Source organism: Epinephelus fuscoguttatus, linkage group LG5 (assembly GCF_011397635.1).
Source record: "Epinephelus fuscoguttatus linkage group LG5, E.fuscoguttatus.final_Chr_v1".
In the NCBI taxonomy this organism is placed as follows: domain Eukaryota; kingdom Metazoa; phylum Chordata; class Actinopteri; order Perciformes; family Serranidae; genus Epinephelus; species Epinephelus fuscoguttatus.
This window is the reverse complement of record NC_064756.1, coordinates 27,535,372-27,548,987: the sequence shown is the minus strand read 5'-3', so window position 1 is coordinate 27,548,987 and position 13,616 is coordinate 27,535,372. Positions and strand designations below refer to the sequence as shown.

At 41.0% G+C, this 13,616-nt stretch overlaps 1 protein-coding gene across 5 annotated transcripts in view; it reads left to right on the top strand.

Moving 5' to 3' along the window:
• Window positions 1–13,616, top strand: part of cadm1b (cell adhesion molecule 1b) — a 185,649-nt gene that overhangs the window by 132,457 nt on the left and 39,576 nt on the right. For all 5 annotated transcript variants that reach the window (XM_049577135.1, XM_049577136.1, XM_049577134.1 and 2 more), the window contains 2 exons: window positions 4,912–5,058; window positions 12,094–12,246. In XM_049577135.1, coding sequence (XP_049433092.1) covers window positions 4,912–5,058; window positions 12,094–12,246 — 300 coding nt within the window. The remainder of the gene's footprint in view (window positions 1–4,911; window positions 5,059–12,093; window positions 12,247–13,616) is intronic.

Sequence of the window (13,616 nt, the reverse complement as noted above, 5' to 3'; positions counted from 1 at the left end):
TCAGGGTTTAATGACTGAGCTGGATAAAGACACGCAACAGTGAAAAGGAGGCATCAGAGAAGGAGAGGGAGAAACTTTTATTGTTAATGACTGGCTATAGTCGTGGATGTTCCTCGAAAGGACACGACTGCTACAGACAGCGGTGACTCAAGGGAGAGGAATTGGGGGCTGGCTGTCCTGCTTTTTGCTACCCCTTTCATGTCTTTTGATGTGAAAACAAGAGAGAAAAGTTCAAAGAGGAGAGCCAGCTTGATTCAAAGGTGCCTGTCTCCGAACTTCTGCTGGAGGAGCCGGTCTGCTAATATTTCCTGATTTCGTCAACTTTTGTTAAAATTGGTTGGGGGGGTTGGTTGCTGTTTTGCATTTTGAGGACGGCTGATGAGGCAAGCCTCCATGCCAGACACTTGATGCCAGATTGTACATCCCCTCGGAGAGAGCACAGACTTTTGAAGGTCTGTATTTTCCTCTGACTGTTTCATTCAGTATGTTGTGATGCAGGAACAGGAGGGCAGCCATGTGTAGAGATACAGGCACTTTACTCTTCCAGACAGCTGCTGGAATGAGTGTGAATTTATCAGCCAGTCATCTGTGCCATGCCTCTGCCCACTCCCCCTCCATCCCCACCCACCACCAAGAATTAATGACTGCCTCTCCTCATTTGCACCCAATCATGACCAGGATGCCGAGGCAATTGAAAATGTTTACTCCAATTGCAAAAACCCTCCATGTTCCACAAAGTGGCCTGTTTTCACTTTGATGGGATTGCTAATCACAGCGACGTTATTTATGTGTGTTTTGAATTGGAGATGAGCCTAGGCTAGGATATTGGAGGGGGACCAACCTTGCTTGGGGCTGCTAAACCTTATGGAGAATTTATCTATCGCATTCCCTTTCTCTCAGTCCAACAGATTGGGAGCAGAATAACCTTGCTTTGAGGCTGCTCTATGTTGCTGTTTTGACTGCCAAATATATTACTTTTACAGCGATGAAATAAAATAGACATCAAAACACTTCACATTGCCTTCGCCTTGTCTTGTGCAGCACTTAGTACATGTGCAGAGGAGCTCCAGCACACTTGATAACATTACAAATGTACACACTCCAGCTCTCCACATGAAGATTATTTTGATTTGGTGCCCATGATCATCTCTCTCCTTATTTGTTTTTTTTTATGTGAGGAAGTAACTAATCACTCTGTCTTCTTATTCCTAAATTCATTCACCAAATAAGTGGTTCACAATCAAGTACCTGCCACGTTGCTCCCTGATATGATTCAGGAGAAAAAGATTAATTATTATGATGTGACTTTAATGCCTTTTATTAAAGTCTAGCATGTGTATTAATAACATAGCTCAGTTTGTTTGTGCTTTTGTCTGTCTTTCCCCATCACTCCCTGTAAAGCCCACAAGAACAGGATACTGATTTTGACCTTAAGTAGATCAGAATTTACATCCAATGCTAATGTAGGAAATATTGTGCCTTATATGTAGCTGAGCTTATTACAGTAGGGGTGTGGAAGTCAGGGTAGTGGATGCATGTGAGTGGAGATCATGTCCTGTCACAGACCTGCAAATATTTGTGTTATTAACCGTAACCACAACCTTCCCCTAACCTTAAATGTTTTAGTTGCCTTACGTTAATAATACCTTAAAGCAAGGCTACTCAATTACAAATTCAATCTGGACGGATTTTAAAACCAGTACATGTAGACGGGAGAGACATTTTCAGCAGCCTGTTCATAACATTTTTTTTAGCTTTTGGTAAATTTCAAATAAATGCAAATAAATGTCATAAAAAAACAGCAATGTTATCCTTTCACTTTTAAAACAAATAGTATATTTTTGATCACATATCTGATCCAGGCTTATCACATAATGTAGAATAGAAAAGAGCTATCAATGCACAGAACCATAACAACTGGCAATAACAACACACTCTACCAGTATTTCACTCCCAGTCAAACACACACACCTCACATTTTTCAACGAGGTCAAGAAAAAAGTGTTTAGGAAACACATAGGATGTATTTTTTGGACCATTCGACTGCAAAAGTAGTCGGAACTGCATCACATGACAAAACGATTTGTGAATGATATGACTGGTGGTGTCGCTATATCCATCTGTAAATCCTTCCCGATTCGTACTGCACATGTGTAACTCAACAGAGATAAAAAAAAAAAGAAGTAAGATCATCAACCATTGTTTATTCAGGGAAAATTGACTGAGCATTATGCTCTTTGCCCTGAGTTCACATTCAATGGGCTGGAAGGATACAAATGTATAATTGCAATAAAGTGATGACAAAAAGACCATAAAAACAAATAAGTAGCAGCAGTGTCTATCGAGTATTACAAACAGCAATAAAAAATAGTAAAAAGACGAAAAAGTTAAATAATTAAGAGTAGAGTCTGTCTTAAAGGACAGATACATAACAACAACAACAACAACAACAACAATAAAAACAGTAGGAAATCGTGTCTGTCAGTCAACCAAAGCAGCAACACTGTAAAACAACCATATCATCTAGCATATACTTGAAATGATCTACCGATGCCTCACTTGTTGGCTCACTTGTTAGCTACTTCCAGACACTGTATGTAATTTATGTATTTTGTCATTCCTATACCAGATTTATGTATGCTGGGCCACTTGGATGTTGCCTCTGGGTCGGACATGACCCGTGAGTTATGAATAAGTTTGCTCTAAAGGAATAGCTGAACATTTTGGGAAATGTTTCCTTCTTACTGAGAGTTAAAAAAGAAGATCAATATCACTCCTATGTCTGTATGGTAAATATACAGCTGTGCAAGCAGCTGGTTAGCTTAGCTTAGCTTAGGAGGGGGAGACAGCTAGCCTGACTTGTCCAACAAACTCCTCCTACTATCGCCTCTGAAGGTCATTAAATCAGATTTCTTCAATTTGTACAAAAAGAAAAGAAGTGTAAAAAGAGAACAGCCCGTTTGAGAAATAGGCTGAACACAAGGCTTCATTGCCTTTTTTATGGAGGGCCAGCAAAAATTAGCTTAGCCAGCTAGCTAAGCCAACCAGCTAAACCAACAGGCTGCTGGCTGTACCCTTATATTTAAACAGACTGATATGAAAGTGGCATTGATCTTCCCATAACTCGCTGCAAGAAATGTTGAACTATTCTTTTAAAGTTAATTTGCTTGAAGGTTTATGTGCCATGACTGGAATCTTCCTCTGATGTATTTTAAATGCCATGCACATCTAACACTGACACTGGACGCTGTCTGGGGTTTTGCAAAATCATCCAAGTGTTATTGTTTGATAAAAGTTTTGGCATAATTCCATCATCACTAATTTACCTACTCGATGTGCCTGTGCTGTGTTCCTGATACTGTTGCATCAACAAGTCAATATGAATATAAACAGGGAGAATTTGAGAGTTTCTGCAGAGGAGCCAAGGCCAAAAAATGTCTAATGTGTGATATATTATTTAAACATTTTACTTATATTTCAGACACGATATGCAGCATGTTCCACCCTTCCATCTGCTTTTATTTATATATATTTATATTCTCCCTCGTCCATTCAGTCATTTGCTGTTGGCCTTTCTGCCCCTAGTAGCTGTTAGGAAATACTCCTGTGTCCACAGTAAACCCTGGACCAGAATCATAAACTATCACCTTCTGCTGTGCTCTTTTAATTTGGTTCATGTCTGCATCTTTTCTCACAATTTAATATTAGATTATGTCAGTGCTCATTAACATGTAGTATATATAAACTGCATTACAAACCTCAAATTGGCTGCAGTGTGTACTTTTGGACATAATCTGTGTCTGTTTTTACCCATTACATTCCCTTTGTCCTGAACCCGATCCCTGGCAGCGGAGTGGAATGAAATGGGTAGGTTATTGCATCAGACAGGTCTGAGGAGCTTTTTCTCCACAGGAGGTTAATTTCTTATTGCTTGCCGCATTCACAGAGTTCATTTTGAATCATGTTAGTTTGGCTGTCTATTCCCATTATCACTATCTGAAAATGCAGGTGTTTTTTCTCCTCCACTTTGTAAATGTCAGAATGCAATAGAGGTGTCTGACAACTCGGGCATGCAAATGTGCTTTTGATGTTTTCTTGGGGCTGTGGCTGGGAGTGTTGTTCCTCCGCTGGTGTGAATCTGAGGCATTAAAACGTATTCACCATTCTCCTTACGCTTTTTTGGCTCCTGCCAGATAAATATAGCACAAGGTGACTTTTGATTCCCTTCCCCTTTCTCTTGGAAGACGGTGGGGAAACAAAGCCAGGCTTTTTGTGTGGGGGTTTGGTGTGTGAGGTGTAAGTTACGATGACAAGGTCCAGGGCCTGTCTGTGGCAACAATGCCAGTGTACAGAGAGTGACTCAGATGCTTACAGCACTTTTATTCCTCAAGATACAGAACAGCTGAGCACACGGAGCGCACATTGGTCACATGGAACCTCAGATGGAGGGCTCTGATAAAGCTCAACCATAAACAGCATCCAGCCCGGCTCATCTCTCTCTCTTCTCTCTCTGTTTAACTCCCCCTCTCCTCCTCCCCTCCTCCACCCAGCCCATATCTACTACTTGCCACTTTTTTACACTCTTTGTCTCTTTTGCTTCCTACCCTCTCCTCTCTCCCTACCTTCGTGGGCAGCAGAGCTTACAGCCCATCTGGCACTGACTCACAGGGCCCACTCTGAGCTGGGGGAGATCAATAGTGACAAACATTGCACATGGCTCTTATATTAAAAGGATTATGGCTGCAACCAAACAATCTACGCGGCCTATTCACGTATCTTTACACTGTGCATGTGTTTACATGCAGTCCCTGTTGTAAGAAACATAAATATTTGAAAGGCTGTAAATATCCAGACAGGAATGCTCGCCTCCTGTCTGAAATTTCATTTTTACTGTCTGTATTTCATGTGAAGTCGAAGGTCAGAACCTGGCGACCGACAACGTGTCGGTGGTCGAGGGGGAAACAGCCACCATCAGCTGCAGAGTGAAGAACAACGACGACTCCGTCATCCAGCTGCTCAACCCCAACAGACAGACCATCTACTTCAAAGATGTTAGACGTAAGTGCTGGTGCCTCTGACACAATGTTAACCATGTCTCCTAAAGTGTTGTTAAGGATGAAATATGCAAACACACTGGGATTACTGAAAAAGAAAAGTGATTGCCTACTTCATTTTTATTGCTTCACATCAAGATTACTTCCACCATGGCTTTAAAGGAAAACTGTGGATATTGGGCCTTATTCACTTATGTGTGCATAAAAATGTTCTTACTCTGCACATAAAATAAGTGTGCATGCAAAATGACCATCTGAATCATGACACGTATGCACTGGTCAATTTTGTTCATAGCACCGTGCATGTTAAGAATCGAGTCGCCCTTAATCAGCATACCGCCATACTGCCTTTTCTCTATATAAGGAAATATGTTGCCTAAAGGGGCGGCACGGTGGTGTGGTGGTTAGCACTCTCGCCTCACAGCAAGAGGGTTGCCGGTTCGATCCCGGGCGTGGGAGCCCTTCTGTGCGGAGTTTGCATGTTCTCCCCGTGTCAGCGTGGGTTCTCTCCGGGCACTCCGGCTTCCTCCCACAGTCCAAAGACATGCAGATTGGGGACTAGGTTAATTGATAACTCTAAATTGTCCGTAGGTGTGAATGTGAGCGTGAATGGTTGTTTGTCTCTATGTGTCAGCCCTGCGATAGTCTGGCGACCTGTCCAGGGTGTACCCTGCCTCTCGCCCGATGTAGCTGGGATAGGCTCCAGCCCCCCCGCGACCCTCAAGAGGATGAAGCGGTTAGAAGATGAATGAATGAATGAATGTTTGCCTAAAGATCTACCATGGACAAAGGAGCGGCTGTGACTCAGAGGTAGAAGGGGTCGTGCACTAATTAGAAGATCAACAGTTCAATCCCCGGTTCCTCCAGCCTGCATGTCGTAGTATCCTTGAGCAAAACACCGAACCCCAGTTTGCTCCTGGTGGCTTTTCCATCGGTGTGTGTGAGTGTGGTAAAAACTGAGTAGCAGGTGGCACCTTGTATGGTAGCCTCGGCCACCAGTGTGTGAGCGTGTGTGTGAAGTGATGCATGTGACTCATCCGTATAAAAAGAGCTTTGAGTGGCCAGAAGACTAGAAAGGCGCCATACAAGTGCAGGTCCATTTAGCATTTAGCATTTACCAAAGCAGTGAAGTTGTTTCTACACAGATATTAAGGCCCTGACACACCAGTGATGGGCCATCAGCGAGCGTCTGTAAATATCTTGGCAGTCAGAAACTGCTGATAAGCCGTTCGTCACTCTCTTCAAATGTGTCGGTCTCCAAAGATGTGCTCCCCTCTGAAGGCACCGACTGCAATATCTTCAAGCAAGGCTAGATATGCCAACTTAACAGCTGCTTGGAGGAAAATCAGAGTCTTTTACATACCCTGTTACCCACTGAGATTTATAGACAAATATTTGAATAATGACAATAATTGTTGCGGATGAAAGGGCGTCACTTTTGTAGTTATTTTACACATTTGGCCAATGCATTAGTAAATTAACGATAAATGTTGTCTATTTAAAATGACTGTGCATTTAGTCAAAAGATGCCACATATTCATCGTTTGTGTATATGCATGGTCCGAGGCACTTCTAAACCAGGTATAAAAACACTGATGAGTCCTGGATTCATGCATAAAACGTTTGTAGCACTGCTCAAGCTCAGATTTAAGCATACACACTGTTTGAGACCCATTGTTCCTATCAGTTCCATGATAACCAGTTACATTACAGATATGGGGATGCAAATATATGAGAATGTGAATTAATAAGGTTTTAAAATGATAAAGAAAGCTCAAGTTCACCTATGTTATGCATCAAAAACATAAAATTCCAACTAACACATAATTTATTTGTTCAAATTAATTTGCTGTTTACTCACCACTGGAGTTTAAGGCATGACCTGTAATGCTCATACACCAAATAGAAATATGATTATATGATTATTTGAATCAAGCAAATTGAATATTTGAATATTTATTTTCTTTTCATGCTCTTATATTAGTTCAAATGTCAAATAAAATGTGTTAGCCTTCTCACACATGCATACTCTTACTAATAAGGATGGGATTTTTCCTTTATTTCTAAGCTATTTAAGCTTTACTTACTTAATCATTAGGAAACTTTTCCCCAAAACTTTAGCTAGTTTAATTAATTGGCTAAGAATCAAATCCAAAGCTTCACATGGAAACGCGTGATAACTATCTGACTTTATTTGCTCTTTCTCACATCCCTGGGTCCACGACATTTGTCTGCATTTGAGATTCTGTGCTAATATCACAACATTTGTGAGATCGTGTGACACACAAAAAGCTGCTACAACAGCTTTTTTCCCCAGAGGTGCATGTTTTGGTGTCAGTCTTTAGGGCGTCCCGTTCTACAGGAATCTCACATTGACATTTACAGTTCAGGTATCAGATATCACATCAAGATCAGCTCTAGCGTTAGGTTAAATGTGATTCCATCTGCCCTTGACTTTTTGGCTCTTTTGCACAAGTCATTAAGCTCAGAATGAGGCAAGATTATTTTGAGATAATACACAGCGCTACCATAATGGGAATACTTCTGTGTCCTTGTCACTGTTCGATTTTACGATAATCTCTTAGATTAGGATATTGAGCATTATGATTATGCATGAGCATATGGACTATACTTCTACCGAGTTTTTGTCTCTGCTTTTTTTTTTTTCTTGTTTGTATGTGGGATCTGAGCCAAGATTCAAGGTGAACAAGAAACACCCTTCATTTCAGTCTATATTGCATCCCAGCTGTTATTTCGCAAGTCTAGGTAGCAAGACGTGTGTTCCATTTTCTCTCTTGTGAAGAGCATCAGGGGAGTTTGAGTACACATCTTCGTCATATTTGTACAAAATACCCAAAGCTACCTGAGAATATGGCAGAGAGGAATGGATTCATATAAAGCAGAGGTCATGTTGTGCTTTACATCTTAGAATTTTTATTCTAACACCACAGAGTAGATGGAGACTGGGTTCATGTGAGTTAAGAAAAGCAAAAATGCATAATTAGCTCATACATCCTGGTAACAGTCAATATTAGCTCTGTGGTGATAAGGAAGTCTTTCCACAAGATTCAGGCAACCTTTTCCTCTTTGTTTTTATTAAGCTGCATCATGTGCGCCCACAAACACGTTGTTTCCTCTCCCTTAGTTAATGCAGTTCCACTGACAATTACAAAACACAAAAGGTTTTGTTTATCTGCAATTAGATCTGAATATATGTCAGATTTCTGACAGGCGGCTAAAGTGTTATTGGGCTGCTGCTGCGTGTTTGTGTTCCTTGTAATGGGGTCCAGTAAACCCCATGGCAGCACTATTCTAGGCTCTGTTCCTAAAGGACTGGCGGTTCTGTGGGGACCCCCCTCAGCCAGTGGCATTGTTACCTGTCAACGGGGCCGCTCGACACAGTGGCAGATCTTTGTATACAGGGAAGTAAACAGCAGCGACATAGAGACACACCAGGAGCTACAAGAACAGCAGCTACAAGCGAAGCGGCAGCCATAGAAACAGATTCAGACACACAAACACCACACAAACTGATAACAGCTTTACAGTAGCAGTGAAGGCCGAATAAACAAATTTCTATTGCACCAAATAAAGATGAATTATGTCATAGGTATGGAGGCTGAGTGAGTGTTGTTAGGATGAGGTATTTATTCTGCTGGATGTATGCAAAATGACATGCAATTTGGCAGAGTTGTCATCTGCAATGGGAAGAATGAGCTTTTATCAGCAAAGGTGGACCTCTGTGCTAGTGATGCAATATCACACTGTTATTTATTCACTGCATCTTTCTGCAGGAGTTGCCTGACTTTGTGTCGCAAGGGTTTAATATTTAAAGTGATACTCCGCCAAAAGACTTTCCTTTTAGCATCAGATATAGTAGGTTAAAAAAACAGCTTTCAAATAGTAAAAGTATCTCTCTAAAAGTCATGACTAAATAAGAAACATCACAGAAAAAGAGCCCTCTTTAGACATTATTTATTAAGAGTTTGACACTCAGAAACCCGACAAATTTGAGCAGATTTGATTGACAGTGGCCCTGCAATATAAACAAACAACCCCACATCAGACATCACATTTTGATTCAAATGTTCTTACAGTGATTGGTGCCTTTTCTAACTGGCACTCCCCACCTCAAACCAGTAAGAAAAGCCAAAACACAAATACAGAAATCTCTCATGTGAAATAACCCAAACCGTTGTAAATTTGGCAGAAAATTGTCTTCATGTAGCACCCAATCAATCATAGTGAGAAGCCGATTGAGAAAATAGGTTTTCAGGGCCTTTTAGGTGATTGCAAAAGTTCCGTCAAAGCTACTTCATGAGGAACAGCAGCTGTGCAGCTTGAATTTACACCAGTTTTCTTGGCTACAGCCGATTCCAACGGTGACAAGTTTCAACTTCTCTGTCCAACCATATGCCCAGTTAGGTGAACCTTGTACGCTCTAACTCCTGAGGGAAATATCGGGCTCTTAAGATGCTAAATCTCAACTGTCTTTACCAGCTATTCTATAAGATGAAGTGAGATTGATGAACATATAATCATGTGACTCATTGTTAATATACAAATATCAATTCAACAAAATATGGCTGGAAACATTTCTTCTATGGAAAGTGCTAATATCGTAGGCAACTGGACTTTTGCTTGCGTTTCTTGAAGAAATTTCGCCTCTCTTAGAACTGAAGAAGCTTCTTCAGTTCTAAATGACTGAAACAAAGTTGCAGGCTATGAACCCTTTGTGGGTGGGAACCCTTAAAGAGTTGTAGGGGTCACGTGAGCTCTTAGTTTCTGAGTCGTTACGGTCACAATGTGAGTCGTTGACGCACCTGGCTACCATGTGAGTGGTGACCCCTATGACTCTGCAAGGGTTCCCACCCACAAAGGGTTTATAGCCTGCAACTTTGTTTCAGTCATTTAGAACTGAAGAAGCTTCTTGGATGAGAGGCGAAATGTCTTCAAGAAACGCAAGCAAGTCCAGTTGCCTACGATATTAGCACTTACAATTACCATGACCTGGATGACTGAGAATCTTCACCGACAAATTTCTTCTATGGGATACTCAGAATTTCAAGGAGGGCCATAGCACAAAACAAACTGAAACCATAAGTTGATCTGGTTACCCATTAATCCAGGGTTCCTACAGATCCTTAAAAAGTCTCAAAAGGTATTGTATTCATCCATCTAAGATTACAGTCTTAACTGGTATTAACTGGTATTGGGACATGGGAAGTAGGATTTCACGATTGTTTTTTTCCTGACGTTGCATTGTAAACTCAAAATAATTGGTAAAATCTATCTTTTTAAGGTAATCTATCAAATGCCTCTCGCATTAATGTCAGGATAACAGAACCAACAACACTCATATTTTGATTCTGAGCAGAGGAACCCCTGTCTGCCTGTTAGCTGTCACTGTACCCTGGACCACATGCGTGCAAATTCAATGAAAACTGGCTATTTGATAAAGATTTCATCTGACACCAGTACATGGCGATGCCAACCAGGCTCTGTGTATATTATGCAGAAAGTTTTTCAAACTTGGCACGATGGGAATTGAGGCAGTGGAAATCCCACATGTAGACTAAGAAACACCAAATTGCCAAGAAAACAACAAACGCCAGGTATTTCCTAGATCTGTTCTACTCTCGTCTCTGCCATGTGAAGAAAGTATTACATTTTTTTTTTCAAAACTTGATTTAGATCATTTAATTTTTCACAGGACCAAAGAAGTCATGTTTAATGGCACAACAAACATTTGAATAAAATTTTCCCAAGTCCTAAATCACTAATGTTGGTTTTTGTTGGGGGGTTTTTTGTTTGTTTTTTTTAACTTGATTTTGTGTTTTAGTAAAATTGGTCTTAAATTTCAATTGGAGTGACAATAAAAAAGTCCTAAAAGGTCTTAAATGTAACTTGCCTGAAGCTCTTAATGTGTTCTTGAATGCTTCTTGATCTCAATCAGCAAGTTAATCTTTAATAGAAATAATACATGTAGATATATTTTGGTGAAAATATATGACTAATGAATACCAGATTCCGTGCCCCCTCCGTGCTGTTTTATAAGCAGCCGGTTATGAAACTGCCTCGTATAAACCTTACTGAGTGTCTCCAAAGTGAAGGGTTTCCCTCCTTAGCAGGTGCTTCGGCACTCAAAGTGCATCAGTGTCATTGTTTCCCTTTGAGGAGAGACTTCCAAAGAGCTCTCAAATTATATTGGGGGATGAGGTTTCATGTTGACACTGCCCCGAGACCTTGGGTAATGATCATGATGCTAAGTGCAAAGCCTGGAGGGAATAACAAACTCCTCGTGCTTTAAACAGGGGCTGAATAGAGTTCGTTAGCTTGACAGATGCAGAGAGGACTTGATAAAGAAGGCAGGTCAAAACATCAAAAGGGCTCCCAATCAAATCAGCTGAAGCTGTTTATGTAAAAGAGTGCTTAGGGATGAGGGCTGACCCAAATGAAAAGCAGAGTAAAAAGTCAGAGAGAGACGGCTAACCTAGTTTGACGACATTAAAAGAAAATTCAGCCAATCTATAGTGGCATTGGTATACAGATTCCCGGCTACTTTTGAGTTAGAGTCTCAGGCATCCGACCCTCTCTACCTCCGCACTGTGATTTAATTCATTATGTATGTTTGAATGCCTCTCCCCTTTTTTGGAATATGTGAGCTTGATGCATCCATCCATGACCAGCAGCAGCCCATTTTAAGAGTTCCTAGCTTGTTAGGAGTCCTCATGAGCACTCTTCACACTTTCCTGTCTTTGCGAGTGCTCCGTGGACTGTAAAGCTACTTTATAAATCAACTTGTATGAATCATTTTTGAAACTCACTTTTCTTTTACTCAATTAAGGAGAAAGCCCACAAAAGGGCAGCTCTGCTCTCCCCCTCCTTATCTCCGTCTCATTTTCTCCTTGCGTCTCCTTTGTCTTCTTCCATTCCCCTCTCTCATTCTCACCCCTTATTCCTTTCTCACCCCGTGTCTCACGTTTGTGTCCCTGTACTCTGTATCCTCACTGTCTCTGTCTCACATGTATCCCCACAGCTCTGAAGGACAGCCGGTTCCAGCTGGTGAATTTCTCTGACAACGAACTGCGGGTGTCTCTGTCCAATGTGTCACTCTCCGATGAGGGACGCTATGTGTGCCAGCTCTACACAGATCCTCCTCAGGAAGCCTACGCAGACATCACTGTCCTGGGTAGGTGTGAGGGTGCATGTGTGAACCTCACACGCACACATCACACCCCTCCCTGCACACATTTTATTGTATTCCGCTCTGTTATAGATGGTGAATATGAAATAATAGTAATCTTTGATCCTGTTATCTTTAGCAACTGAAACAAAATGTCAGCCAATTAGGCTCTCGCGGTGCTCAACAGCATAACGAAAAGGAGCAGATGCTGAAACTGATGGCTCAGACCACGTTGGTTTTGGCAGCTGTGTTGACTCTGTGAATCCCGGTGAATGTTGACTTGGCTGCTCCAAACGATTCCCTATTGAGAGTCAGCTGTGCCACACTTTGATGCTTTGGAGTGAAATTACTCTAGTTAAGCTTTATTATACATGCAGACATCCTGGGGGATTGAAAGGAATTAAAAGCACTTTAAAGTAATTACTCTAGTTGTACAATTGAAGCCTAGCTGCAGTATTTTCTGAACCAAGGGTTGCATTGAAGAGTCCTTGAAATGAACACCCCGCTGACTTTTTGCTTTCAAGTAACTGGAGTTCAGCAAGTTTGTTGCGATGACTAATCCATGGGGCCAGTGTGCCTTATCCCATTCTGTGTACATTTCACTCCGGTGCAACCATAGGATGTAATCATATACTGTATACTTATGTAACTTTTGCATAAAATGTCGGGTAACACTTTTAAATAAGGGTACAAACACACACATTGCTGATGAATGACTAGCAATGCCTTAAAGGGACAGCTCACTCCATAATTGAAAATATATTTTTTTCCTCTTACCTGTGGTGCCGTTTACATAGAAATAGGCTAAATAAAAAAGACATCTAACTGCTTGCCATGGTCATTTGATGAGTACAAAAGAAAATTGTGCTGTTGTTAGTTGTTATGGTGACAACATACGTCAGTGGCGCTCTCAAGTGTGTCACACTCACTAGTATGAGAACTCAGTTTTGGCCTATTCTTACACCTATTTTAATTATTAAACAGCAAAATACAAGCATACACCAATCAAAGTTTCTCTCCTTTACCAAACTACAACTTTGGTTTAATTCTTGATAACACACTGTAAAACTTATTTCATTCAAACTCAAAAGAAACAAAATAAAACTCACCTAAACTGTCTTAATTAATCTTGTTAGTCGTGTAGTTAGTCCACTGCTCTGGCAAATAAATCCTTAATTCACTGAGTTAGATGCGAAAATATCCTCATCTCTCAGCACTCCACTGAGCTAGGCCACTGCAGCAGTTGAAATGACAATGGTAAACATAAAATGGCCGCCGTTCTGACCATCCTCCGATGTTGATTTCAATGAGTATTTTCTATTCTCACTTTATTTCTATGGCTATTTATCAGTCAGTTTTGGTGTTAGTTACAGAGT